General features: G+C 41.2%; 1 protein-coding gene across 2 annotated transcripts; it reads right to left on the minus strand.

Annotated features, from left to right (window-relative positions):
• Positions 1–5,933: 5,933 nt before the first annotated feature.
• Positions 5,934–26,332, minus strand: phactr4b (phosphatase and actin regulator 4b). Of its 2 annotated transcripts, none has more exons than XM_088999497.1 (9): positions 25,554–26,332; positions 13,432–13,957; positions 12,949–13,232; positions 10,402–10,600; positions 10,172–10,227; positions 9,529–9,590; positions 9,308–9,445; positions 9,135–9,211; positions 5,934–7,414 (listed from the first exon to the last, which is right to left on the minus strand). In XM_088999497.1, exons 1-9 carry the CDS (start codon positions 25,942–25,944, stop codon positions 7,399–7,401), a joined length of 1,749 nt encoding a protein of 582 aa, XP_088855623.1. In that variant the 5' UTR covers positions 25,945–26,332; the 3' UTR covers positions 5,934–7,398. The 2 variants fall into 2 exon arrangements, with proteins under 2 accessions (XP_088855623.1, XP_088855624.1); XM_088999498.1 differs by lacking the exon at positions 25,554–26,332 and adding an exon at positions 14,932–15,133.
• Positions 26,333–27,070: the final 738 nt, after the last annotated feature.

A 27,070-nucleotide genomic window follows, 5' to 3' on the forward strand; every position in this document is an offset into this window, starting at 1 on the left:
AGTCGAGAAGGTCCTCTTGTTTAGATCATACAAGTAGGATATTTATTTGCCGAAGCACAGACAGCAACCGCTGCGTTCACCGTCGTACGAGAAGTCCAAAACATATACCCACAAACTGGCTTTTATCGCTGTCAAGTCACGTGATGTCCCGTCGTGGCTAGGTTGCCAGATCAGTTCAGTATTACAGCATTACATAAAATGAGGATACAATCTAACTTTCTCAACACCCCCACTTATACTCAGTTTGCTGTAATGTACACCAAGATAAACAGAACAATGTGAACTCTGTCTTACACATGTGAACTCTGTCTTACACATTTCACATTTAAACACAATTGTTTGGTAGTCATCAATAATGAAATCACCATCCCATATGATTTTGATTACCTTGTCACTTCTTGACTCTTTGGCATACATACAATAATCACCTGGGTTTTGCTTATACTCATTATCGGTTAAATAATCATGTAAGACCTTGTTCCCGTTTCGGCCAGATTGCTTGAAACCGTAAAGTGATTTTTCCAGTTTGTAAACTAGACCATCATTCTTTTCTCCATTTTCCAGAGCTGCTTTTTGAAGCACCACTCTTATACCTGTTTGATTGGCTGTTGGTGAAAATGTCTCTCCATAGTCTATGTTTTCCACCTGGCTCTTGCCCTTTGCTACAAATCGTGCTTTATATTTGTCTCTGACATCTACATCACGTTTGGTAGCATATACCCATTTACCCCCCACTGTTTTCTTGCCCGCTGGTAGGGTTGTTGCAGTAAATGTGTTGTCATTTAATGACTGAATTTCCTCATCCATGGCTTTTGCCCATTCTTGAGAATTATTTGATCTCATTGCCTCTGCATATGTTTGCGGAACACCACACACAGCTCTGTAACAGTAGTCTACTGTGGTGTGTGCCCCATCGTTATCGCTGTACTCAATCACAAAATCATCAAAGTGACTACGTTTCTTTCTTTCCCTAGTAGGATACCTTCTATTTTCAGGTTCATCATTTGTGTCACTTTGTTGTGTGAGGTTATGTTCATTTGGCCTAATCTCTGTGACTGCACTTTCGCGTGCATCCCTGTCTTGTACACATGACTCTTGGGCTCTTTTATTAGGCTCCTGAAAGACCTCACTAGTCTTAGGCTGTAATCTCATGCCATAATATGTGTTTTCATCTGTTTCATTTGCTTGCGTCTCTTTCTCAATATGTAAATAGTACAACTTTCCATACACATGTATCTCATATTTTGTCCCACCTTTTGTAATCAGTGCATTTTTGCCTTCTTTAAACATCACTGTTGCCCCGTTGGTGGTTGCCTTCTTTACAGACAAAATGTCTTGGGGGTATGAAGGAATGTATAAAGCACCTCTCAGCGTTGCTTTATGTCTTTGTCCTTTGATGTCAATCAAAGAGACCTCAGCATCTCCCGTTTTATGTGCGACTCCGCTGCATTGTGTGCCGTCCGCCAGCTCCACGCGGTGTCTTTCCGGTCTGAACGTGCTGTCGAAATCCTTGAACATGCTAACGTCAGTGATGATATGCGAAGTGGCTCCCGTGTCCACCATCAATCCTCTCTCTCGGATGTGCGACCCAGCTGCTCCCTGGATCTGGTCTCGCTGTCCCTCATCTTCAGCACGTTGTCGGTCTCGCCATCTTCTAGCGATTTACTGGCGTCATCTCGTCTGTACTTGTCCTTACGCCTGCACGTTGCATCTTTGTGTCTTGCTTTTGCAATGACTGCACCATGTCTTCTGTCGACATTCTCTTGCTATGTGGCCTTTGATACCACACTTGAAACACACTATGCTTGTGTCATCACTGTGCTGGTCACGGGTGTTGGTTTTGGTGGTTTGTCGTCCACTCCGACTCTGTGTCTTCATCACACTGTCCCCTGACTCAGTGTTCAATTTCTCAGTGGTTTCAAAACTCCGTAGCTTCGTCTTGAAATCTGCAAACTTGATTTCATCATTTGAATGCGCTACATGGATTGCAAATGGCTTGAAACTTGCTGGTAGTCCTTTTAATACCATGGCAACAAGTAGTCCATCCCCCATAGTTTCACCTGCATTTCGGAGTGCTGTGATGGCGGTTTCGGCTTTGATGATATAGTCTGTAACACTTTCATCGTTCCTCTTTTGAAGCGACGTGAGCGTGGTGTACAGATTTATTATCCGCGGTTTTCCTTTCCCGGCATAATATTCTCTCAATATCTTCAAAGATTTTCTTCCATCATCAGGTGCATCTCTCATTATTAGTGAGAGGCTCTTGTCATCAAGCATATTTATCAATTCGGCGTACGCATCTGCATTTTTCTCTGCATCCATAGCCATTTCGGAACTTGTCGCCGGCTCGCTTAGCGCGGTCTTCTTTAGTCCCAATAAATGAAAATGTCCGAGCATTTTTGTTTCCCATATCTCGTACTTATCTTCATCTCCGTCGAATGCCAGTCGAAGGTGCCTGCTTGCCCTTCCTTGATCCATCTTGACCGCTGTTTAGCCGATTAGCGATAGCCTCGTTTGCTCACCGCTCTTTCAAGTCTGGATACACTTCTGGCTTCACTTTATCTCCCAAACGTCTCCTGGGCCCATAACCTGTTGAGATCTTCAGCGCTTTCGCGATGCATTTGGGAGAATAAAGAGTCGAGAAGGTCCTCTTGTTTAGATCATACAAGTAGGATATTTATTTGCCAAAGCACAGAGGGCAACCGCTGCGTTCACCGTCGTACGAGAAGTCCAAAACATATACCCACAAACTGGCTTTTATCGCTGTCAAGTCACGTGATGTCCCGTCGTGGCTAGGTTGCCAGATCAGTTCAGTATTACAGCATTACATAAAATGAGGATACAATCTAACTTTCTCAACAAAAATTATAAATAAGAACAAGAGATTGCGATTTTAAATAGGTGGGGTTTAAAATGGGATTTGGATTGGATTTGCCTTTATTAGTCTCGCAGTGGAGAAATTTAAATTTCACAGCAGCAAAGTTATGAAAGGAATGAAGGTAGAAAAACAAAATACAGGAGCTGCTGGAAAGGCAGCTACTCTCGCGGCGCCGTCTTGAAGTCAAAAGAACAAAAAAACTAAATAACAAATAACATGACACCATAAAGACACTGAGTTATTCATTCTTCAGCATTTTCTGCACCCTAGACGAAAGAGGGGAGGATCAAAGCGTCTCTTCACCAGTGGATCAGGGAGATCATGGTGGAATGTGCACGTCAACTACAGCTAAATGGAGTCAATATATCAAAGCTTTTTGGATTTCTATTTTGTCATTCATCTTCCAACAAACCTGTTATCGAATCATTTAATCAGATGTAATCCATAAATGCATGTTGAGCGACTGTATATTCAATAATGAAGAGATTTATATGGGACCCCCGGGCCATATTGTACCCTCCCTTGCTCTACGGACCTCCGCTACATTTTGGCAATATCTCCTACAACAGAAAAAAAAACTACACAGATGAACTCTAATAACGAACAAACTACGTTTAATCCAAACATTCAATCTGCAGACACTCTTAATGCCCCTCACAAATCACAAAAACAATACTGAAACAAAAATCCCTTCAATAAATTCCGAACATCAGTTGAAATGATGATTTTTGAAATGAATTAAAAACAATTGTTACAGTAGTCATCACCAATTGCATGTTTTTGTGTTCATCTACAGTACATTAGTACATTACAAATATTAGCGGTTTCAGTCAAAGTGCATCGAGCACATGCATTTAAGAGGCGGGAAAAGGAGCGGAAGGACGATCCTAAGAGGTGTCTTTGTCTTTCAGGAGTCCAACTCTGCTTCCAAATCATCCTCGTCAATATCAGGAGTGCCGCAGCTGCGACTCATGGCTTCGTGAACCTCGTTGCCGTCCTCCATCAAGTCCTCCAGTTGGTCCTGCAGGTCATCAATTTGGTCCACTTTGACTTCCTTGTAGGCCCTTTTCATTTCCTTGGCGCAAATTTTCATGGCGTCCACAGTTGACTTGATTTGCTAACCAGTCGAACAGCGTGCGTCTTGAATAATCGATGAAAATGAAACTCGGGATGTATTTTGAAGCCATCAACCACTGGAGTATAATTTCATGTTATTATATGTTATTAATGAGGGAGGTCGTCGAGTGGTTTGCACATTGACTTGACAGTGCAGGGTTCAATTCCGGTTTCCCTGTATGGGGTGTGTATGTTCTTCCCGAGCCTGCTTGGGTTTTCTCTTAGTTGTCCGGTTTCCTCCCACATTCCAAATAACATGCATGACAGGGTGATTGAACACTAAATTGTCCCTTGGTGTGAGTGTGAGCGCAAATAGTTGAGAGAGCAAATGGCTGGCAACTGGTTCAGGGTGCCCCTCACCTACTGCCAGGAAGACACTGGAATAGGCTCAAGCACTCTCGCGACTAGTGAGGATAAAGTATTCGGGAAATGAATGAACAAACAAATGACTTATTTATGACGGTTATTTAGGGAAAACATTGAATAAAATGCACTTTTATTTTTTTCAAGTGTAACAGAGCTTCAAGATATAATACACTTTCAAAATAACTGCAAATGGTTATTCGAGTTATTTATTTACTTATTCGTTTATTTGTCTGTCTGTGTATTAGAGTGAACTCTAGCGTGAATGGGTGCTGCTGCTCAAAATGCACACAAAAAAAGCCAGTGACTATAAAGTGTACTTGAGAGTTTTGAAATGTGCTTTGAAATTAAATATATTATTATTAGTCGAATGTTAAACATTAGGTCATGGCCTAATTACTGAAATATAATGAATCAAAAATACCTCATCAGGTACATTTTTAAAACAGGACCCCTAATTTGATAGTAGCTTTACAATTCTTGCATCACGTCTGTGTAAGCTCTCAGTCGTACAGGAGTGGTCCATCGATGAAAAGGTTTCTTCAGCCGTCATCTGTACTTCTTTGAAGGTGTCGGATGTTTCGCTTCTTCTCCAAGAAACTTTGTCAGCAAACTAATGTTTTTTACTGGTAGTTTAGGCCCTATACATATATCCCTACTGTCCAGACATGGCGGTGCCGGACTCTGCTATGATAGGTCCCTGGTCTCAGATTGGGGGGAGCAGATGACTACTCCCTGCGGCTCCACTGATTGTTCCTATTGTCCTGATTAAGGACTGGCCTGATTGCCCCACTTCCTCCGGTATCACCTCATCAGTATTACTAATCCTATGTTGCCTAAGTAGGCTGTTTTACGAACGATCCCAATTGAACCTCACCCCACCATATCGGTCTAATGAAGGATTTAGCCGTTTTATGAAAATAGCTTCTTTTACTCCCCTATCAAACCATCTCTGTTCTTTCGCTAAGATTTTAACCTCATTGTCGTCAAATGAGTGGTTGCTAGCTTTTAGGCAATGAAACCACGAGTTTAAATTTAGTTTGCTGATTAAGTTTCTTGGATCAGAAGCGAAACTCCGACACCTTCAAAGGAGTACAGATGACGGCTGAAGAAACGTTTTCATCAATTCTGTGACGTTTGGGACAGTTGCTGTGTAAATATCATTGAAGCCTCTCAATGGTTATTGAAACATTGGTGAAAGTTTGCTCATTAACACACAACTTTTACAGTCGATTACTTGAAAACACTGTCGATTGTCATTTGCAAGAACTATTCTGGAAATTTGGCCTTACTTTGCCCACTCCTGCCTTAGATCCTCATTTAGAATCTTGGAGTTATTCTTGTCCATTTTAATTAGCTGAATTAGTAGTTGACATTGTACTACAACCTTGAATCTCCTTTTTCCACCAACGTACAGCAATCTCAAAAATAACCGCACTTGCTTGAGAATTTGCAAAGAAACATACCAGGTGACTTGTCTCACAAAAGAACATTTAAAAATGAAAATACAAATGGTAAATTGAGAGAAGGGTGATTACAGAAAGGGTGATTTAAATGACAAGCAAGTGTCGAATCATGGGTTCAAGCTGTAAGATTTTTAATTAGATCCAGAAGTCTCTATGTACAATTAAAACAAAAACTATCAGTCCGTACATCTTCACATTCAATTAACAATGAACTCGGCTTTACAGAGAGGGTACATATTCATTCCCATTCTTGTCGCATTTAATTATAAACTAAGATTCCATGCTTAAAAAATAGCAACCTATAATACTTTAAAATTTATTTTCAAATGAAAGGAAGACAAGATATACACAAGCATCAGTGAGACCTACAATCCACCTGTACACAGATTAGAGAACCCTGTCAGCTACTGGCCAGATATGACAAAATAAAACCGTTGCGGATAAAAAGTTCCAGCCAAAACGATCCCCTGTTGACCGTTGATATATTTTTGTTTTTTTTAATAAACCCCTGATCACAGCAACTTGCGTTGTTTTCTTGGTCGACAACACCAGCATGACCTGATACAAAATGGCTACAGATGTGCATTGTGTGATTAAAGGGTAGTACAAAACTCAACAAAGTACAAAAGTAGAAATGAAGCGAGTTTTCCCAGATCCAATGACACTGAGATGTTGGCTCATGCAGATTTCAGAAATGACCGTTTTGAATACCAATATCCTATTGTTTCCTTAGGCATTGTGTACATTGGCACGGAAATTCACCTACAGCATTCCTGGCTTGCACCTTCTGTTCTATTACTAAAGAGCCACGCTTAAACGGCCAACTCACAACACAACTTTAAATACAGGCAAGCCAAAAAAAAAAAATGAAAAAAAAAACAAAAAAAAAAAACTCACTACTCGTGATCAAAATCATGATATAGAATATCTTGTGCATTACACATATTGGAATCAGATACGAGATTCATTCTCAGATATTATAATAGAAATCTGTACAGTTCATATAAAAACACAATATCCCGGAGATGTCCAATCGTAAAACAGAAAATCCCAGTCTTCATCCTCCAGTCCACACGCACTATAGCCACTTATCTCAATAGTTAGTCCTAGAAGTTACCATTTTTGTTAGATATTATTACTACCGGTACTAAATTCTCACATATACGAGATGAATGAATTAGCGTTTCCATACACGGTAAAGAAAACAAGGCAACACAGAATGAGGCCGCATTAAAGGTATTAACTAGATCCAGGTCCCAGAGGACACCACATTACAGCAGAGGAGGGGTAGAAGCCCCACACTGTCAGTCCTTTACAAATGTCTGCATTTGGTTGGCACGTGGTTCCCCCTGTTGTCTGGGATAAATACTGCATCTTCTTCCACCACCTGTTCAGTGAAAACAATTGTGATAGAGGTGAAGCGAGAAGCAATCTTGTCTCTCGTCAGTTCCAGGCTGTCCCTGATAAATTGTACAATACATTCAGGAAACGAGAAAGGGCCAATCTGTCTGCATAGTCAGCAGCTGCTCACAGAGACTTTTAAGTGCTTCTTTCACCATCTGAAGATTGTGGATGCTAAGGCCGGTGGTACCTAAAAGGAAACGGACGTGAGGTGTATACAGGCACAAAGATTGTATTGGCATGCCATCTCTTAAAAGACTGTTTAGTAAATTTAGAAATGTGTTTTGAGAAACATGATATATATAATTGAAGATAATTCTTGATCACTATTCTTTTTGTGAAGTACCATATTTTCCAGTGCATAAGGCGCACTCAAAATATTTTCTTCAAAAGATGACCCTGCGCCTTATAAGCAAGTGCGCCTTATATGTGAATATTGAGCCACAACACGCCTCATAACTCTTGTCAGCACCCACGACTCAATTTGCCCCTGTAAAAGAAGTTGTGCATAACCCCAGCCTCTAATGTAACGCCTTATAATGTGGTGTGCCTTATATTTGGAAAACTTATATATTTCTATATTATATTTGGAAACCCTTTTTCATTTATTTATTGAAGGTGCGCCTTGTAGTTCGATGTGCCTTATATATGGAAAAGGTTTCAAAATACACAATTCATTGGGGGTGCGCCTTATACTCCGGTGCACCATATACACCGGAAAATACAATACAATTGACCCTGTGAAATTCATTTTCATTCTGCTATATCCACACCTTTCTTGGGAGGTACCGAGGTAACCTAGGATCTTGGGGATTGTATGTATTTCATGCCATATCCTGTGGAAATGTGTTTTGGTATGATACACACACAAAAAAATCCATGTATCATTGCTAACTGAACTTTAAAGGATAACCGACACCTCCGGACAAGTTGTGTCCATAATTTGTAAAATCACTCCAAATGACTTCTACTGAGCGTATTTTACAAAGATTTCACCGCATACAGCTATAGTTTACATTTTAAGACTCGCGCTGAATATTCAGGAAATCATGTTTTCGAGTTGACGACGATGCCCTACGTGACGTCACGGAGGGAACGCCCGTGACCGAGAAAGCGACACACAATGCATTTTGGGTACTTTTTTCATCTAAAAACACCGTGTTGATCGCAAAATTAGAAGGAAAACTACATATACGCAATGGTGAATCATTGTGTGTCGCAGCCAATTGCGATAAAACGCAAAAAGAGGTTGTAAGCTTACACAAATTCCCAGCGGAAAAATGAGCCCATTTCCAACGGAGCTTGTGCGTGATTTTGTGCATTTTCTGAGCGCTACAACTGAGTCCAGATTTTCATCGGTTTCATCGCTTGCAGACGGCTCGAATTGATACGGAAGTACTTCTTTAATCGATTGCAAACATTTATTCTTTCCTCTTTAGAACTATTTGAATCATATTCATAACTGGATGAGTAACAAGAATGCATCTTCTCCGAATCTGAACTCTCTGAAGCCCATGTTTTGATTATGGAGCAAGGCAGTGTGTTGACCAATAGTGACGTCACGAAAAAGGGGGCAGGATTTTCTGAATCTGCCCAGTTCCGAGCTCATTTTGTGGCAGTTTTGGGACACATTAAGTCATTTTTATTGGTGTTTTGCATTTGACTAAAAATATCAGTCTGCGTGTTTTGGGCATTTTAGATGATATAAAAGTTTTTCTGATGTCAGTTAGTCAACAAAAAAAAATGGTGTCGGTTGTCCTTTAAAGATAACTTGAACAGGCAACAAGACAATGATTAAATTAGGAAGCAAGTAAATAAGAAACATGTAATGAAATAATAACATTAAAGCAATTTTCATCTCTTCTATTACGTGTTAAATTCTGAAAACGTTCTCACAGATGGAGGTATACCTTGTGTAGATTTTGCTCTCTTCGTGAACCTCCATTTCAGTGCTTTTATAATCATTAAGCTCTTTCCGGATGGCTGCCTAGAAACAACAATATAGACAAAATCTATTTGATCACATTGAACTTTTATAGGAGGAAAGCTGGGGTTTTCCATGGCTGATATGCAGAGTGAATACCTTATCAGCAGGTGTGAGTTTGGTCCACGGCTTGTCTGCCCTGCGGTCGTAGTCTTGGGCATCTGTGACCTCCACATATTCGTGGAATCGCAAAATTTTTCTGGCCTGTAATTCTGCAACGGTGGGTCTTTGACTCAGCTGCAAAGAAGAGGAAACTTGTAGTTCAATATTGAGACAATCTACAAATGGAGACATGTCAGTAAAATACACCAGGCGCTCACCTTTCTGGTTAGTCTTCGCTTAATCTCCCGAACCTCCGCTTGCCTGTCAGCTTGATTTTTGGCTATAACAAGACAGAAAAAAATACAACAACAAAAGAGCTTTATTTAGACACTGTAGTCAAGTCAGGCTTGAAAAGTAGACAATGGAGATGAAAGGCAGCTCATAAAATTTGATTGCATTCAGTCATTGAGGTTTTTTTATTCTCGCTACCATTTCTCCCAATGATACAAAACATGCGATTGTAAATTCCTGCTTTAGGAGTATGCAACTGTTTTAATATACAGTATATGTTAAAACTACAGTAAAGTCTCGTTATATCGATATCGGTTATATCAATAGTACCGCTTATTACGATACTATTTCTATGAACGCAAGGAGAAAATTACATGCGCGTAGGGTCGGATATATCGATAGTCCCGGTTATATCGATATTTTTTCGGACTCCCAAGAATATCGATATAACGAGACTTTACTGTATGTTACAAAGACATTAAATGTCAGCAAGAGCAATGAATGAAAAATAAGTGACAGAATTTCATTAAAAAAATATTGGATGTGAAGTCTGTCACGTTGAGTTGTCGCATGGTACTCCTATATTAGTCATAAAAAAGGTTGAACAGCAAAACAGAAGGTGACACTTACGTTGAAGGATGTTTCTTTGTTCAAGCTCCTCAGCAGTGGGTCTCTGGCTTAAACGTCTGATGAGAAGAAAAGCGGGCAGGTCTATTTTTAAACAATTTCTACTACTTTGTAACTCAAGCCGTGAATGTAACAGAAGATTTTAAAACCTGTCCACGCATTTCCTTTCAAAATGCAAGCACACCTGGCCGTTGAAAATCATACAAAAGCGGCCATATGATGTTGCTTATTACCTGGTAAGCGCAGTGCCAATCTGAGTGCGAATGGCCTCCCATTGCTCTCTACTCTGCCAGGTGAGGCCAGCCTGTCCTGGTAGATGGTCCTCTATGGTGCTTCTCTCCTGTGAAAACCTGTCCCTGTCAGGTGCAGAGGGACGGCTGCTCAGCTTTAGAGCCAGAGTGTCTTTCCTCTTCACTTTACTGGCCAGGGTACCTGGATTACAGATGAGACAAGTGTGTGTTTTTTTTAATAGGTGGTTGACTTGTTTGTGGAAAGAAAAAAAATTCTGATCCTAAGAGCTGAAAAAAACTGTCTATAAAATTTTCATTCCAGTCCTGGACGAAGCAGTAATCCGCATCATGATCCAGTTATGTGTACCATTTAGAGTGATTCCTAATAACTATCTACAGTATTACATACTCATGAGATCAAATAGTGAGATGGTGCTCAGAAAAATATATTTTATCCACTACAAATCTCTGTTTTGATCTCTGAAAGAACCCGTAGTGACAGGCAGACTAATTAAATGCGCTTCCACTAGAGGGCAGAAGGTGGGTCCACATAGAATTTCTCAGTGGTCATGAACGTGTAAAGTAATTACAGTAAATACTAAAACTCCAAGTTGTAAGAGGCTAAGTTTAATATATTTTTCCCTTTTATTGGTGTTACTTGATTTTGGCATGTCTGACACACTATTCTACATATGTTAAAGAATATAATAGCAAGTTCAATAATTCACCGCCTTCCTCTGTTAAATTTTCATTTTAATCTTGTACCGTTTGCCAGAAATGAGCTCATCAAGTTTAGCGGCAAGCATCTGCAGGAGCCTAACAACAATGCAGATCATCTGAATAAAATGTGTTAGTTTGCGTGGTAGCTTGACATCTGTGTTCTAACCTATTACTGTTCAACCTTTGAACAGAAGTCCATTATTTTATGCTTGGTTAATAAAAAAAAGTGTCGGACCGCAAATAAAATCTATTTTTAACATGATAACATCTACTTGCAACAAATATAAAAAAGCAACTTTTTGTTTATGAAATCGAGACGTCCAAAAGCCGCCAAATGGTGATCTTGACTGTGTATTCACTAGTTGCTATTCAAGTAACAAAATAATAGTTTGTGTTTAAATAAACAACATGCCCATATTTCACACAAATTAAATCTGTGAATGAATCAAGACAAAAATTATCAGTACATTATTTACACTATACAGTGAGACCTCAACTTACAAACACCTTATCTTACAAACTTTTCGTCTTACAAACTTCAAATTTCTGAAAATTAAACCTTATAATAAGCACTATTTTCATTCATATTTTCATAATACACACCCACCACGGATGGCGAAGTGATCTTCGGCGGAAGCACACGAGCGAACAGCACCAGAGGTTAAGTTATCAACAGTCCTTATGGAAGGTGACTCTCCTTCCATAAGCCATCAACGACCATCAAAAAGGTAAATAAAACTTTATTTTACAGCACAGTTTATTTCTTTAATTACAATCCTCATATAATGTGCCTCTCCTTCCAAACAGCAATTCCGTTTGACCTTCGACCTCCCAACTCCATTCCATCAAGCCGTCAATGACCATCACAAATGCAAATAAAGTGACTTTATGATACAATGCAGTGTATTCCATTCATTACAATAGATTTATTATACATAGAATAAGGTATGTAGTGTGTAGTTGTAAGGCTTATTTAGTTGAAAAGTATATTTTATGGAAACCCGGGAACAGATTATTCCCATTTTAATGGTTTCCTATGGGATTTTTTTTAGATACACTCTTTTCGCCTTACACACTCTGTCTGGGAACCAATTAAGTTCGTATGTTGAGGTCTCACTGTATTACACTTTATACATTATATTACACTATATTATATTTACACTAGATTTACACTTTGTGACATGGTTTTGATGGTGTGCCACAATCTTTTTTTGGGGGGGGGGAAATTTAATTTTGTCAGAGTTTGGGAAACACTGTTGTACGACTTAACTCATTCACTGACAGACGATGTGCAAAAATGGGTCCACTCAGTGCCAGGGTTTTTGTCATTTTCACTTAAAACAACAGAATATTGAGTTTTAGGACGGTATAAACATTCATTTCAGCGTAATAAACCTTACAATCTCTTCTTTCATCAGAAAAAAAGAGTTCATTCCAAAGTTATATGGATCTGAAGTTAGCTGAGCTTGAAATGGGGGCGGCTGTACAAAATTCAATACACACATGTTGATTTATATAGCGCTTTAACAACAGCTGAAGCTGTAACAAAGCGCTAACATGGACAAAAGGCAGATGACGCGCCTTTGTGGAAGGGAAAAACATTGCCAGAAGTCTGATCAGCGCTTGATCGGCATCCCCGCAAAAACCAAAACCCGAACAAATTCGGGAATGGGGCTCCACGTCATGCTTTTAAATTCTCGAATTTGTGAATGGCAGTGAATGGGTTAAAGTAAAGACACCACCTTGGACTGTGCTATTCAGATGACCTAGATTATGACAGGAACAAACATGAATGGATACTTGTTTAAGTCATGATATGACGATGCTTACTCAGTGGCTCGTCATCCTCATCTGATTCTTCCTCTTTAAAAGGCACAGGACCATCTAAGTCACTATCTTCTCGGTGAATGTCATTCTCTTCATCATCTTCATCATTCTCCTCTTCCTCTTCACCGTTTTCTCGACCAGGGATGACATAAACTCCAGTATCCACAACCAGGCCGCGGCGACTACGTGGTTCTAGCTTAGGCTGAGGTATCTCCCCGTCGTACTCCTCTTCTTCCTCGTCGTCGACCTCTTCGTCTTCCTCCTCTTCAGAGTAATCATCTTCAGATCTAGCAGAGAATCAAAGTGTCAAAGAACATACATTTTCCACGTTTGTCATCCCATTTCTTCTAGTAATGACATTTACAATGTGTTGGTTTAAAAGGTCTGACTATAACAGAAATTACAAGCAATGTAAATACAGAGATGACGATTTAGATCCTCCCTAAATCCTTTACATGGCTTCTGTTAGTGCATAGTAGGACTCACAGCTTGAGTGGTTGGATGCTGACAGGAAGGGGGCGACTTCGATCAGTTTGGTAGTCTGGAGGCGTGTCAAAGAGCAATGTGTGAGCACGTTGTGATCCATCTGGATTGGGATGAACAGGGCCGGGGCTGGACAGAGCTCGCTGGATCATGATGTGCAGAGGGACAGGAGCTGGGCGTTGGGGGGACTCACTGACGGGACTTGGGGGATCAAACAAGATTGGAATAGGTTGGGGCAGTGGGTGTGGATAAGAGTGCTGATGATGAGGTTGGTGGGGGTGTATTTGTTGACGGGGCGGAGAAGGAGGTATGTGCGACGGAAGCGGAGGGGATGGAGGAGCGGGAGGCCGCTGAAAGCTCACAGAGCTGTCGTCCTCAAGAGAAAGTGGCGAGGGCGTTAGGGGATGGCTTGAAGCGGAGGAGTCATCGGTGTTGCGTTTGGTGACAGGGGTGGTTCTCTTTGGAGGCATTGGAGGGGAGGGCTTCGCTGGGACAACACTGGCACCTCCGGCAGCTTGGGCAAGTTCAGCTGGGGACAGAAGCACAGTTAGATTGAATCCCAAAGTAAAATGTAAAAGCTCTTAGGCCATGAAGTAACTGTCCCAGCCTTTGTCTTATGCTTCTGCTAAAGTGGAATGAAAGCACATGCTTCTTCAGCTGGAAACGTTGGATACATTCACTTTGACATAATTCAAATTAACAACTGTAATTACATGTCTGACTGAGCATGAATGCTTCCAAGGAACGACATCTTATCCCATAACTTTGTCAACATGGATGCACACATTGATCCAACACGCCAGTGTTCAACATGTGACCCATGTCACAGAGACCCGGAAGACAAAAACAGCCCGCATGCTCAATACAGCCAAACTTCGTGTCTTTCTGTGAAAAAAACCTTGTGGATAAGCAGCTTATATGCACTCAAGTGACATGCACAATTTTATCATATTATTTATTAAGAATACCATTTATATAAAAGCCATGAAGTCAGGTTTATGTTTTATGTTCCAAGTCAGCCCTGTGGTGAGTGCTGAGAAACCCGAAGCATGCGAGAGGCAGATGTGATCTTGAGTCAACCATTATGCTACAGTCTTTGTCATTCTTTCCGATCCATCTCATTTGAGCAGCAGAGTTGAGTGGATTACATCCTTAAAATTCCGTTGATGCATTCATTGCAAGGCAGGCCACACGCCTGCTAATGGCTCGCTCTGGTTCACATGCCAAAGGAACACTACCAAGCTAAGTACGTTCAACGACAACAACATTTTCCCTTTATATACATGAAGCAAAAAGCGCATACATTGTCTGGACATGCAACTTGTGTATCTCACATTGAAGAGGACCGCAAACGAGGTCCAACAAGGAAAAAAAGACATGAGGAATAGAATGTGCGGAAAGCTAGAAAAGATGCCATATGATGAAGAATGCAGACTCTGACGGGAAGGGTGGAGCTCAGACATCTGGCATACTACTTGTAGATACCAGAGTGCATCCTTTTACCTGAGCGCAGGCCTCCAGCCCGCCGGCACAGGTACACAGGCAGGGATAGATAGACATCGTACTCGCACTCTCGCTTCCAGCAGGACCAGTAGAGCGGAAGCTGTGCGTACTCTCCACCCTGTAGGGCGGAGACTAAAGAGGAGGAGATAGAGGCCCTCAGGTGTCGTGCTTTAAAGACTGGATACATGGCTACTGGGTTTATGGATGGAGTGCCAAAGGACGTTTCAACACTGCCAACTTAATATGAATTTAATATAACAACAAAAGCCCCCCAAAAAATGATCTCCACAATGTACAGGGAGCCAGTGACAGGAGGACACAATTGGGAGTTTCTACAACGAGCAGTTAAGAGGAGAGCAACTGCATTTTGGAACAATAGAATATGCTTGAGGGAAGACTGCTCAGAGAGGTATGGTGGGGTGATACGATTTAAAGATTGGAAAACAGATAAAATAATATTGAAAAGAAATTCATGGTTGTGCTATGGGCTCACCAGTTTCACCCATAGTGGCTAATCTGTACATGGAAGAGATGGAGAAACAGGCCCTCACATCCTTCCCGGGGACAAAACCTAGATATGTGGACGATACTTTCGTCATAATTAAAAAACAAGAAATTCAGTACTTCACAGATCACCTCAACTCGGGAGACATCAACATTAAATTTACTCGCGAGGACATTAAAGAGAACCAACTAGCCCAGACATGGGCAAACTACGGCCCGCGGGCCACATACGGCCCGTTAGGCTTTTCAATCCGGCCCGCCGAACTTGCCCAAATTATAGTACAAACAGTGTCTAAAACTCATGACAAAAAGCCAGCGAACAACAGGGCAGATAACTGAAAAGTTGCCTGCCCCATTTTTTACAACTTGAAGCAAAATGAGACCAATCCCATTAAAAAACATTGTCACAAAGTATAAAGTTTTTTTTTTAAGTCAAGAATGCACCAACTACAAATGCTACCTTGCTTAATTTACAGCAAATGCGCATGGCTGTAAATTTTGCTACAGTAGTCGATTGTCATTGTGGTGCACAATGCAACGTTTGCATTGATTCCTACGAGCCACTAAGCCCCTTTCATAAGTCTCACGTACACTTTACAGTCACGGTTTAATGTAAATTTACGTTTTGTAGCGTCACATATGTTGTTAGCTTCTTTTGAATCTTTCTTCGAGTCTGAGGTTCTGTGCATCTGTTTTGGAAAATGACATGCAATTGCACGACTTTGTAACGCTTGCGAAAGTCCGGAAGAAAGAAGCAGGCTTCTGATTGGCTGCCGAGCCGAGTATGCAAATTTCAACTGCAGGTAGTCTATGTTTGTGTGCTCGGCGACGGTACACGTGTATTGTTAGCGCGTGAAGGCGAGAGCGTCAGTGAGGAGTTTGTTGAGCGCGCGGTCAGGACAAACCATCTCTGATTTGGCGGAATTTAACACAAGTAGGTATTATTGAGCTTGAATATTTCGTTGTGTAATAATATGTTTTGAATGTTGAAAGTGATTCCATTGTTCAATAAATGTTGATTTCTTTAACTTTGCCCCTTCGATGGAAACTGAAAAACAGACGCAATCTTGATTAATCACAGTGCATATGTTATTTTAATCTATTTCCATTTCCTCCTCCAAGTATCTGCGAAATAGTATGCAAACGCCATATTCCTTGAGACCAATTTATTAACTGATCAGGGATATTTTCAGGGGTGGTTCTCTTTGGAGGCATTGGAGGGGAGGGCTTCGCTGGGACAACACTGGCACCTCCGGCAGCTTGGGCAAGTTCAGCTGGGGACAGAAGCACAGTTAGATTGAATCCCAAAGTAAAATGTAAAAGCTCTTAGGCCATGAAGTAACTGTCCCAGCCTTTGTCTTATGCTTCTGCTAAAGTGGAATGAAAGCACATGCTTCTTCAGCTGGAAACGTTGGATACATTCACTTTGACATAATTCAAATTAACAACTGTAATTACATGTCTGACTGAGCATGAATGCTTCCAAGGAACGACATCTTATCCCATAACTTTGTCAACATGGATGCACACATTGATCCAACACGCCAGTGTTCAACATGTGACCCATGTCACAGAGACCCGGAAGACAAAAACAGCCCGCATGCTCAATACAGCCAAACTTCGTGTCTTTCTGTGAAAAAAACCTTGTGGATAAGCAGCTTATATGCACTCAAGTGACATGCACAATTTTATCATATTATTTATTAAGAATACCATTTATATAAAAGCCATGAAGTCAGGTTTATGTTTTATGTTCCAAGTCAGCCCTGTGGTGAGTGCTGAGAAACCCGAAGCATGCGAGAGGCAGATGTGATCTTGAGTCAACCATTATGCTACAGTCTTTGTCATTCTTTCCGATCCATCTCATTTGAGCAGCAGAGTTGAGTGGATTACATCCTTAAAATTCCGTTGATGCATTCATTGCAAGGCAGGCCACACGCCTGCTAATGGCTCGCTCTGGTTCACATGCCAAAGGAACACTACCAAGCTAAGTACGTTCAACGACAACAACATTTTCCCTTTATATACATGAAGCAAAAAGCGCATACATTGTCTGGACATGCAACTTGTGTATCTCACATTGAAGAGGACCGCAAACGAGGTCCAACAAGGAAAAAAAGACATGAGGAATAGAATGTGCGGAAAGCTAGAAAAGATGCCATATGATGAAGAATGCAGACTCTGACGGGAAGGGTGGAGCTCAGACATCTGGCATACTACTTGTAGATACCAGAGTGCATCCTTTTACCTGAGCGCAGGCCTCCAGCCCGCCGGCACAGGTACACAGGCAGGGATAGATAGACATCGTACTCGCACTCTCGCTTCCAGCAGGACCAGTAGAGCGGAAGCTGTGCGTACTCTCCACCCTGTAGGGCGGAGACTAAAGAGGAGGAGATAGAGGCCCTCAGGTGTCGTGCTTTAAAGACTGGATACATGGCTACTGGGTTTATGGATGGAGTGCCAAAGGACGTTTCAACACTGCCAACTTAATATGAATTTAATATAACAACAAAAGCCCCCCAAAAAATGATCTCCACAATGTACAGGGAGCCAGTGACAGGAGGACACAATTGGGAGTTTCTACAACGAGCAGTTAAGAGGAGAGCAACTGCATTTTGGAACAATAGAATATGCTTGAGGGAAGACTGCTCAGAGAGGTATGGTGGGGTGATACGATTTAAAGATTGGAAAACAGATAAAATAATATTGAAACACTTTACAGTCACGGTTTAATGTAAATTTACGTTTTGTAGCGTCACATATGTTGTTAGCTTCTTTTGAATCTTTCTTCGAGTCTGAGGTTCTGTGCATCTGTTTTGGAAAATGACATGCAATTGCACGACTTTGTAACGCTTGCGAAAGTCCGGAAGAAAGAAGCAGGCTTCTGATTGGCTGCCGAGCCGAGTATGCAAATTTCAACTGCAGGTAGTCTATGTTTGTGTGCTCGGCGACGGTACACGTGTATTGTTAGCGCGTGAAGGCGAGAGCGTCAGTGAGGAGTTTGTTGAGCGCGCGGTCAGGACAAACCATCTCTGATTTGGCGGAATTTAACACAAGTAGGTATTATTGAGCTTGAATATTTCGTTGTGTAATAATATGTTTTGAATGTTGAAAGTGATTCCATTGTTCAATAAATGTTGATTTCTTTAACTTTGCCCCTTCGATGGAAACTGAAAAACAGACGCAATCTTGATTAATCACAGTGCATATGTTATTTTAATCTATTTCCATTTCCTCCTCCAAGTATCTGCGAAATAGTATGCAAACGCCATATTCCTTGAGACCAATTTATTAACTGATCAGGGATATTTTTCACATTTGAAAGACAGTTAATAAATTGGGTTGTAGTGTTCTTACTGTGCTATGAGGTTTGTACATACTACATTTAAAGGACAACCGGCACCATTTTTTGTTTTTGTTTCCCACTGACATAAGAAAAACGTTTCATAGCATCTAAAATACCCAAATCAGGCAGGCTGATATTTTTAGTTAAATGAAAAACACCAATAAAAATGACTTCAAAATGAATCCGGAAATGGTCAGTTTCAGAAGGTCCCACCCCTCTGTTCGTGACGTTACGCCAAGACGTCTTGCCTTGCTCGAGAATCAAAACAATGGCTTCAGATTCGGAGAAGATGTTTTCTTGTTCTTGTTCTTCTGAAGAGGAAAGCATAAATGTTTGCAATTGATTCTAGGAGTCCTCCCGTATCAATTCGAGCCGTCAATGACAGCAATGTAGCACCCAGAAAAAGCAGAAGATTGCGCCCAAGCTCCGTTGGAAATGGGCTGATTTGTCAGCTGGGAATTTGTGTCAGCGAATATCAAATAGTTGTCTTGGTGCAACACACAACGATTCACCATGGCGTTATTTATGTGTTTTCCTTCTAATTTCGCCATCAACACGGATCAACACGAAGTTTTCAGACCAAACAAAGTACCCAAAATGCATTGTATGTCGCTTTCTCGGTCAGGGGCGGTCCAAATGTGACGTTTTCGAGTTGATGACGATCCCCATGTGACAAGACTTCATGAATATTCAGCGCAAGTCTTAAAACGTAAACTATAGCTATATGCTGTGGAATCTTTGTAAAATACGCTCAGTCGAAGTCATTTGAAGTGATTTTATAAATTATGGACATAACTTTTTCGGAGTATTTCCGGCCCAAACACTCCCTCCAAATGCTCCTGGCCCGGCCCTTCTGTCAAATTTTAGAACCCAATGCGACCCGCGAGTCAAAAAGTTTGCCCACCCCTGAACTAGCCTTTTTGGATTGTAAAGTAATATAAAAGAGGACAGAGCGCTAAAAACAGAAGTCGTTAGGAAGGCTACGCACACTGACCAATACTTACTTTTCGATTCTAACCACCCTCTACAACACAAACTAGGACTTATCAGAACCCTCCAGCATAGGGCTAAACTAATACCAACAAGCGTTGAAGGTAGAGAAAATGAGTCAAAACATATCAGGAGAGCACTCACAAACTGTGGTTACCCTCAGTGGTCTTTTAACAAATGTCAAAAGGAAAGAATAGGGAATGAAACCAACAATTCTGAAGATACTAAAAGGAGAGGAGTAGCAGTACCTTACATTGCAGGAGTTTCTGAAAAACTAGTCCTTTGGCAACACAAAATTCCTACTTATTTCAAACCGATAAACACTTTAAGGCAAAAATTAGTGCATCCAAAAGATAGGCTGCCAAATGAAAAACAAAGTAATGTAGTTTATTCAATACATTGTAAAAATGAAAATTGTAAAGACCAATACATTGGGGAGACTAAAAAAAAATCTAAAAAAAAAGACTTCATCAACATCGTCGGGATAATACGAGGGCCTCGATTGGCAGTACATATGCACCTAAAAGCTAGCAACCACTCATTTGATGACAATGAGTTTACAATTTTAGCAAAAGAACATAGATGGTTTGAAAGGGGAGTAAAACAAGCAATTTTCATAAAAAAAGCTAAATCCTTCATTAAAGCGATATGGTGGGGTGAGGTTCAATTTGGATCGTTCGTACAATAGACTGTTTAGGCAACATAGGATTAGTCATGCTGATGAGGTGATACCAGGGCCAATTGGGCAATCAGGCCAGTCGTCAGTCGGGACAATAGAAGCTATCAGTGGAGGTGCAGGGATTATTAGTCCTCTGGTCCCCCCAATCTGAGAGCAGGGACCTATCATAGCAGTGTCCGGCACCGCCATGTCTGGACAGTAGGGATATATATATAAAAAAATAAAAAAAAAATCCTCGTCTCACCCACCATGGGTGGTGTCTGTCCCCATTTCAGCTCGGGTCCTCTACCAGAGGCCAGGAAGCTTGAGGGTTCTGCGCAGTATCCGTGCTGTTCCCAGCACTGCGCTTTTCTGGACCGAGATATCCGATGTTGTTCCCGGGATCTGTTGCAACCACTCGTCGAGTTTGGGGGTCACTGCCCCAAGTGCTCCGACCACCACAGGCACGACTGTCACCTTTACCTTCCAGGCTCTCTCCAGCTCCTCTCTGAGCCCTTGGTATTTCTCGATTTTCTCATGTTCCTTCTTTCTGATGTTCCCATCACTCGGGACCGCTACATCCACGACAACGGCTTTCCTTCCCCCTTTATCTATGACCACGATATCTGGTTGGTTGGCCATTACCATCTTGTCAGTCTGTATCTGGAAGTCCCACAGGATTTTTGCTCGGTCATTCTCCACCACCTTGGGAGGTGTTTCCCATTTTGACCTTGGGGTTTCCAGTCCATACTCCGCACAGATGTTTCGGTAGACTATGCCAGCCACCTGGTTATGGCGCTCCATGTAGGCTTTCCCTGCCAGCATCTTACACCCTGCAGTTACGTGTTGGATTGTCTCAGGTGCCTCTTTGCACAACCTACACCTTGGGTCTTGTCTGGTGTGGTATATCCTTGCCTCTATGGCTCTGGTGTTCAGGGCCTGTTCTTGGGCAGCCAGGATGAGTGCCTCTGTGCTGTCCTTTAGGCCAGCCCTCTCTAGCCACTGATAGGACTTCTTGAGATCAGCCACTTCTGCTATGGTTCGGTGGTACATCCCGTGTAGGGGCTTTTCCTCCCATGATTGTCCCTCTTCCAGCACCTCATCCTCTGTTCCCCATTGACTGAGACATTCTCTGAGTACATCATCCGTTGGAGCCTTCTCTTTGATGTATTCATGGAGCTTGGATGTTTCATCCTGGACAGTGGCTCTCACACTCACTAGTCCCCGGCCTCCTTCCTTACGGCTTGTGTACAGTCTCAGGGTGCTGGACTTGGGATGGAACCCTCCGTGCATGGTGAGGAGTTTTCGGGTCTTAACATCCGTGGTCTGAATCTCTTCCTTTGGCCACCTTATTATTCCTTGCGAAAGTCCGGAAGAAAGAAGCAGGCTTCTGATTGGCTGCCGAGCCGAGTATGCAAATTTCAACTGCAGGTAGTCTATGTTTGTGTGCTCGGCGACGGTACACGTGTATTGTTAGCGCGTGAAGGCGAGAGCGTCAGTGAGGAGTTTGTTGAGCGCGCGGTCAGGACAAACCACCTATGATTTGGCGGAATTTAACACAAGTAGGTATTATTGAGCTTGAATATTTCGTTGTGTAATAATATGTTTTGAATGTTGAAAGTGATTCCATTGTTCAATAAATGTTGATTTCTTTAACTTTGCCCCTTCGATGGAAACTTAAAAACAGACGCAATCTTGATTAATCACAGTGCATATGTTATTTTAATCTATTTCCATTTCCTCCTCCAAGTATCTGCGAAATAGTATGCAAACGCCATATTCCTTGAGACCAATTTATTAACTGATCAGGGATATTTTTCACATTTGAAAGACAGTTAATAAATTGGGTTGTAGTGTTCTTACTGTGCTATGAGGTTTGTACATACTACATTTAAAGGACAACCGGCACCATTTTTTGTTTTTGTTTCCCACTGACATCAGAAAAACGTTTCATAGCATCTAAAATACCCAAATCAGGCAGGCTGATATTTTTAGTTAAATGAAAAACACCAATAAAAATGACTTCAAAATGAATCCGGAAATGGTCAGTTTCAGAAGGTCCCACCCCTCTGTTCGTGACGTTACGCCAAGACGTCTTGCCTTGCTCGAGAATCAAAACAATGGCTTCAGATTCGGAGAAGATGTTTTCTTGTTCTTGTTCTTCTGAAGAGGAAAGCATAAATGTTTGCAATTGATTCTAGGAGTCCTCCCGTATCAATTCGAGCCGTCAATGACAGCAATGTAGCACCCAGAAAAAGCAGAAGATTGCGCCCAAGCTCCGTTGGAAATGGGCTGATTTGTCAGCTGGGAATTTGTGTCAGCGAATATCAAATAGTTGTCTTGGTGCAACACACAACGATTCACCATGGCGTTATTTATGTGTTTTCCTTCTAATTTCGCCATCAACACGGATCAACACGAAGTTTTCAGACCAAACAAAGTACCCAAAATGCATTGTATGTCGCTTTCTCGGTCAGGGGCGGTCCAAATGTGACGTTTTCGAGTTGATGACGATCCCCATGTGACAAGACTTCATGAATATTCAGCGCAAGTCTTAAAACGTAAACTATAGCTATATGCTGTGGAATCTTTGTAAAATACGCTCAGTCGAAGTCATTTGAAGTGATTTTATAAATTATGGACATAACTTTTTCGGAGTATTTCCGGCCCAAACACTCCCTCCAAATGCTCCTGGCCCGGCCCTTCTGTCAAATTTTAGAACCCAATGCGACCCGCGAGTCAAAAAGTTTGCCCACCCCTGAACTAGCCTTTTTGGATTGTAAAGTAATATAAAAGAGGACAGAGCGCTAAAAACAGAAGTCGTTAGGAAGGCTACGCACACTGACCAATACTTACTTTTCGATTCTAACCACCCTCTACAACACAAACTAGGACTTATCAGAACCCTCCAGCATAGGGCTAAACTAATACCAACAAGCGTTGAAGGTAGAGAAAATGAGTCAAAACATATCAGGAGAGCACTCACAAACTGTGGTTACCCTCAGTGGTCTTTTAACAAATGTCAAAAGGAAAGAATAGGGAATGAAACCAACAATTCTGAAGATACTAAAAGGAGAGGAGTAGCAGTACCTTACATTGCGGGAGTTTCTGAAAAACTAGTCCTTTGGCAACACAAAATTCCTACTTATTTCAAACCGATAAACACTTTAAGGCAAAAATTAGTGCATCCAAAAGATAGGCTGCCAAATGAAAAACAAAGTAATGTAGTTTATTCAATACATTGTAAAAATGAAAATTGTAAAGACCAATACATTGGGGAGACTAAAAAAAAATCTAAAAAAAAAGACTTCATCAACATCGTCGGGATAATACGAGGGCCTCGATTGGCAGTACATATGCACCTAAAAGCTAGCAACCACTCATTTGATGACAATGAGTTTACAATTTTAGCAAAAGAACATAGATGGTTTGAAAGGGGAGTAAAACAAGCAATTTTCATAAAAAAAGCTAAATCCTTCATTAAAGCGATATGGTGGGGTGAGGTTCAATTTGGATCGTTCGTACAATAGACTGTTTAGGCAACATAGGATTAGTCATGCTGATGAGGTGATACCAGGGCCAATTGGGCAATCAGGCCAGTCGTCAGTCGGGACAATAGAAGCTATCAGTGGAGGTGCAGGGATTATTAGTCCTCTGCTCCCCCAATCTGAGAGCAGGGACCTATCATAGCAGTGTCCGGCACCGCCATGTCTGGACAGTAGGGATATATATATATATATACTATATATATATATATATATATATATATATATATATATATATATATATATATATATATATATATATATATATATATATATATAGGGCCTATACTACCAGTAAGACGTTAGTTCGCTGAAGAAGCATCTTGGATAAGAAGCGAATCGCCCGACACCTTCAAAAAAGTACAGATGACGGCCGAAGAAAACTTTTCATCGATGGACCACTCCTGTACGACTGAAAGCTTACACAGACGTATTGAAAAGACCTCAAACACGAGCCAGTGTGGTTACACCAGAGAAGGAGTTATGTGCTTCCTCTTATGAGTGACAGTCCTAAGATTAAAAAAACTATATTTAAATAAATACATCAGTTTACCAGTGCTATTTAAAATTACTCTTCCATTTAGAGGTTTGCGACTGTTGGCTTCAGATAAGGTACGAGATGTTCTATGTCAGCAAGTGTGAAGGACCATTGAGAGCAACCACCATAACTTCTGTGGGCTTTTCATTAATAATGAAGAAATTCAGTGCCATCTACAAGGGCGAGATTGGTCCCGCCCCCATGTTCATGGTGTCACAGCAAGACGTCTTGCCTTGATCGAGAATCAAAACAATGGCTTCAGAGTCAGAGAATATGCTTTCTTGTTACTCATCCAGTTATGAATATGATTCAAATAGTTCTGAAGAGGAAAGCATACATGTTTGCAATCGATTAAAGAATTTATTCCGTGTCATTTTGAGGGGGAAATGTAGCACCGAATGTGTCATCTGGGGGTGAAATGTAGCACCGAAAAGAGGCAGAAGAGGGAGACAAAGCTCCGTGGAAATGGGCTGATTAATTCCTTACAATTTTTGTCAGTGAATATCAAATAGATGCTCGGTGCCACACACAAGGATTCACCATTGCGTTATTCATGTCTTTTCCTTCTAATTTCGCCATCAACACGAAGTTTTCAGACCAAACAAAGTATTTCAAAATTCATTGAGGTGATGCAAGGTATGTCCTTTCTCGCTGAGGGGCGTTCCTTCAGTGACGTAGGGTGAGGTCAGCAACTCAAAAACTAGACATCCGGAATATTCAGTGCAAGTCTTAAAACGTAAAATATAGCTATATGCGGTGGAATCTTTGTAAAATACACTCAGTAGAAGTCATTTGAAGCCATTTTACAACGGACACAACTTGTCCGGAGACTTCGGTTGTCCTTTAAGGCTAACACCAAAATATTGTATCTGCAAATTGATGTATCAAAAATAAAAAATAGAAGACATGAAAATGTTGCAGTTAAAAAGATTTAAAAACATGAAACCGTGACAAAAATGTACCGAACCAAACCACATATCAATTGATGCATCATCCGATCAAAACATCATCATTGTGAAAGTACAACTGAGGAAAGCTTACCCAGCATGCCAGGGTTGCCCCTGTTCACCGGCTTGGGCGGAGGCAGAGGCGGCTGCTTGGTGCCCTGAGAGGCGGACGACGAGGCTGCAGATGAAGACAGCTGTGCGGTCGTACCCACAGCTGAAGTGTTCCTTGTTGGCTTCTGTGCAGTACTCAAGGATGCAGAGAGCGATGGGTACTGAGTCGAACTGTGGTTCGATGGGGGACGAGGTGGCCCCTCACTGCCTGGTTCAGGCGTAGAGCTTATCAACCATTTTGGAGGCATGACGGACTGTTTAGGTGGCAGAGGTTCACGTAGGGTGTCCTTCAGTGCTTCAGGGTCAGGGAGAAAATGACTGTCTGATTCTATGAAAAGATGACAATATCTTAGATATATAACATAGGTATTCATTTTTCAACATTATCTTTCAAAAAGAAATGTGTAAAAATTTACCACATTTAGTGAAGGGAAAAGCTGAAAGGAAAAGAAGAGGAGTATGTTCTTATTTCAGATGCACATTTTCTGGTACAAACATTTGTGTGTTGATGGGAAAAAAACGATCAATTGTCTGGTCTTATCTAGCATACTTTGGATTTAATCAATATTTTTTACATTGGATGAATGTTAGAGGAATCAACTAACAGAATAATATAATGTTTAAAGTTCAATTCAATTTGGTCTTGTTGAAACATTTGTGTATTTAGTGGCCCCAAATGCCTGTGCGCTAGGGCATCGGGCCATCCATACGTAGGGCTTTTGTGAATTTATTTGTAATGTGAAACCAAGGATGCAAACAGATGTAAGGAGGCAAGACTCGGTCACCGAGTGGGAGTAAACACTTTCGGAATGAAGTGTTTTAGAACATCAAAAGATGTCTGTCATCTGTGATAATAATAATAATAATAATAATAATAATAATAATAATAATACATTTGTGACTTGCTCATTTTTATTTTATCTTATGCTTATGATTATTGCAAATTTCCCCATTGTGGGACTATTAAAGGCTGTCTGATTCTGATTTTGATTTGTGGGAGACTGTGTTCAACTAACAATGATTCAAAGCTTAACAGAAGTTAAATCTTCAACTGTTCCAACTTACGGGCCGGACTGGGGGCATGGCCTGCAAATATCGGGGGCAGTGTTTTTCCTGTATTTTGCATACGTAAACAATAAAAGTCTGACAAGAAGCATGAGGAAATTTGAGTGAGATAGCAGAGCAACTTCCCGTTGTTCGCTCTGTTAGGCATACTCCCGTCGTCTGCGCTAACAATCTTCCCTAACTGGAGTTATTTTGTTTCAACTTGTCCGGATATGACTCTGACAAGGAAGGCAAACAAACACCCTATTCTTGAAACTCATTTTGAGATCATTTAAGATATTAACTCTTGAGAAAAACTATTGGGTGACACAGCTGAAACCCATTTGCTGCCCTTTTACGATTCCAAGTGCCACTTCATGTAGAATCGCATGACTATGGATCAGCTGTGACAATCAACACCATTGGCGACTGCAATTGCCACAAACTAACACAACC

Source organism: Hippocampus bargibanti, linkage group LG06 (assembly GCF_051943395.1).
Source record: "Hippocampus bargibanti isolate YZ-2025 linkage group LG06, ASM5194339v1, whole genome shotgun sequence".
In the NCBI taxonomy this organism is placed as follows: domain Eukaryota; kingdom Metazoa; phylum Chordata; class Actinopteri; order Syngnathiformes; family Syngnathidae; genus Hippocampus; species Hippocampus bargibanti.

Excerpts from the sequence above, each read along its gene's own strand:
- phactr4b (XM_088999497.1), bottom strand. The coding sequence starts at position 25,944 with ATGAATACCTATGTTATATATCTAAGATATTGTCATCTTTTCATAGAA. Across the intron at positions 13,233-13,431 it reads AGCATCCAACCACTCAAGCT|ATCTGAAGATGATTACTCTG; the intron begins GTGAGTCCTACT and ends ATTCTCTGCTAG. Across the intron at positions 9,446-9,528 it reads AGCGAAGACTAACCAGAAAG|CTGAGTCAAAGACCCACCGT; the intron begins GTGAGCGCCTGG and ends TCTTCTTTGCAG.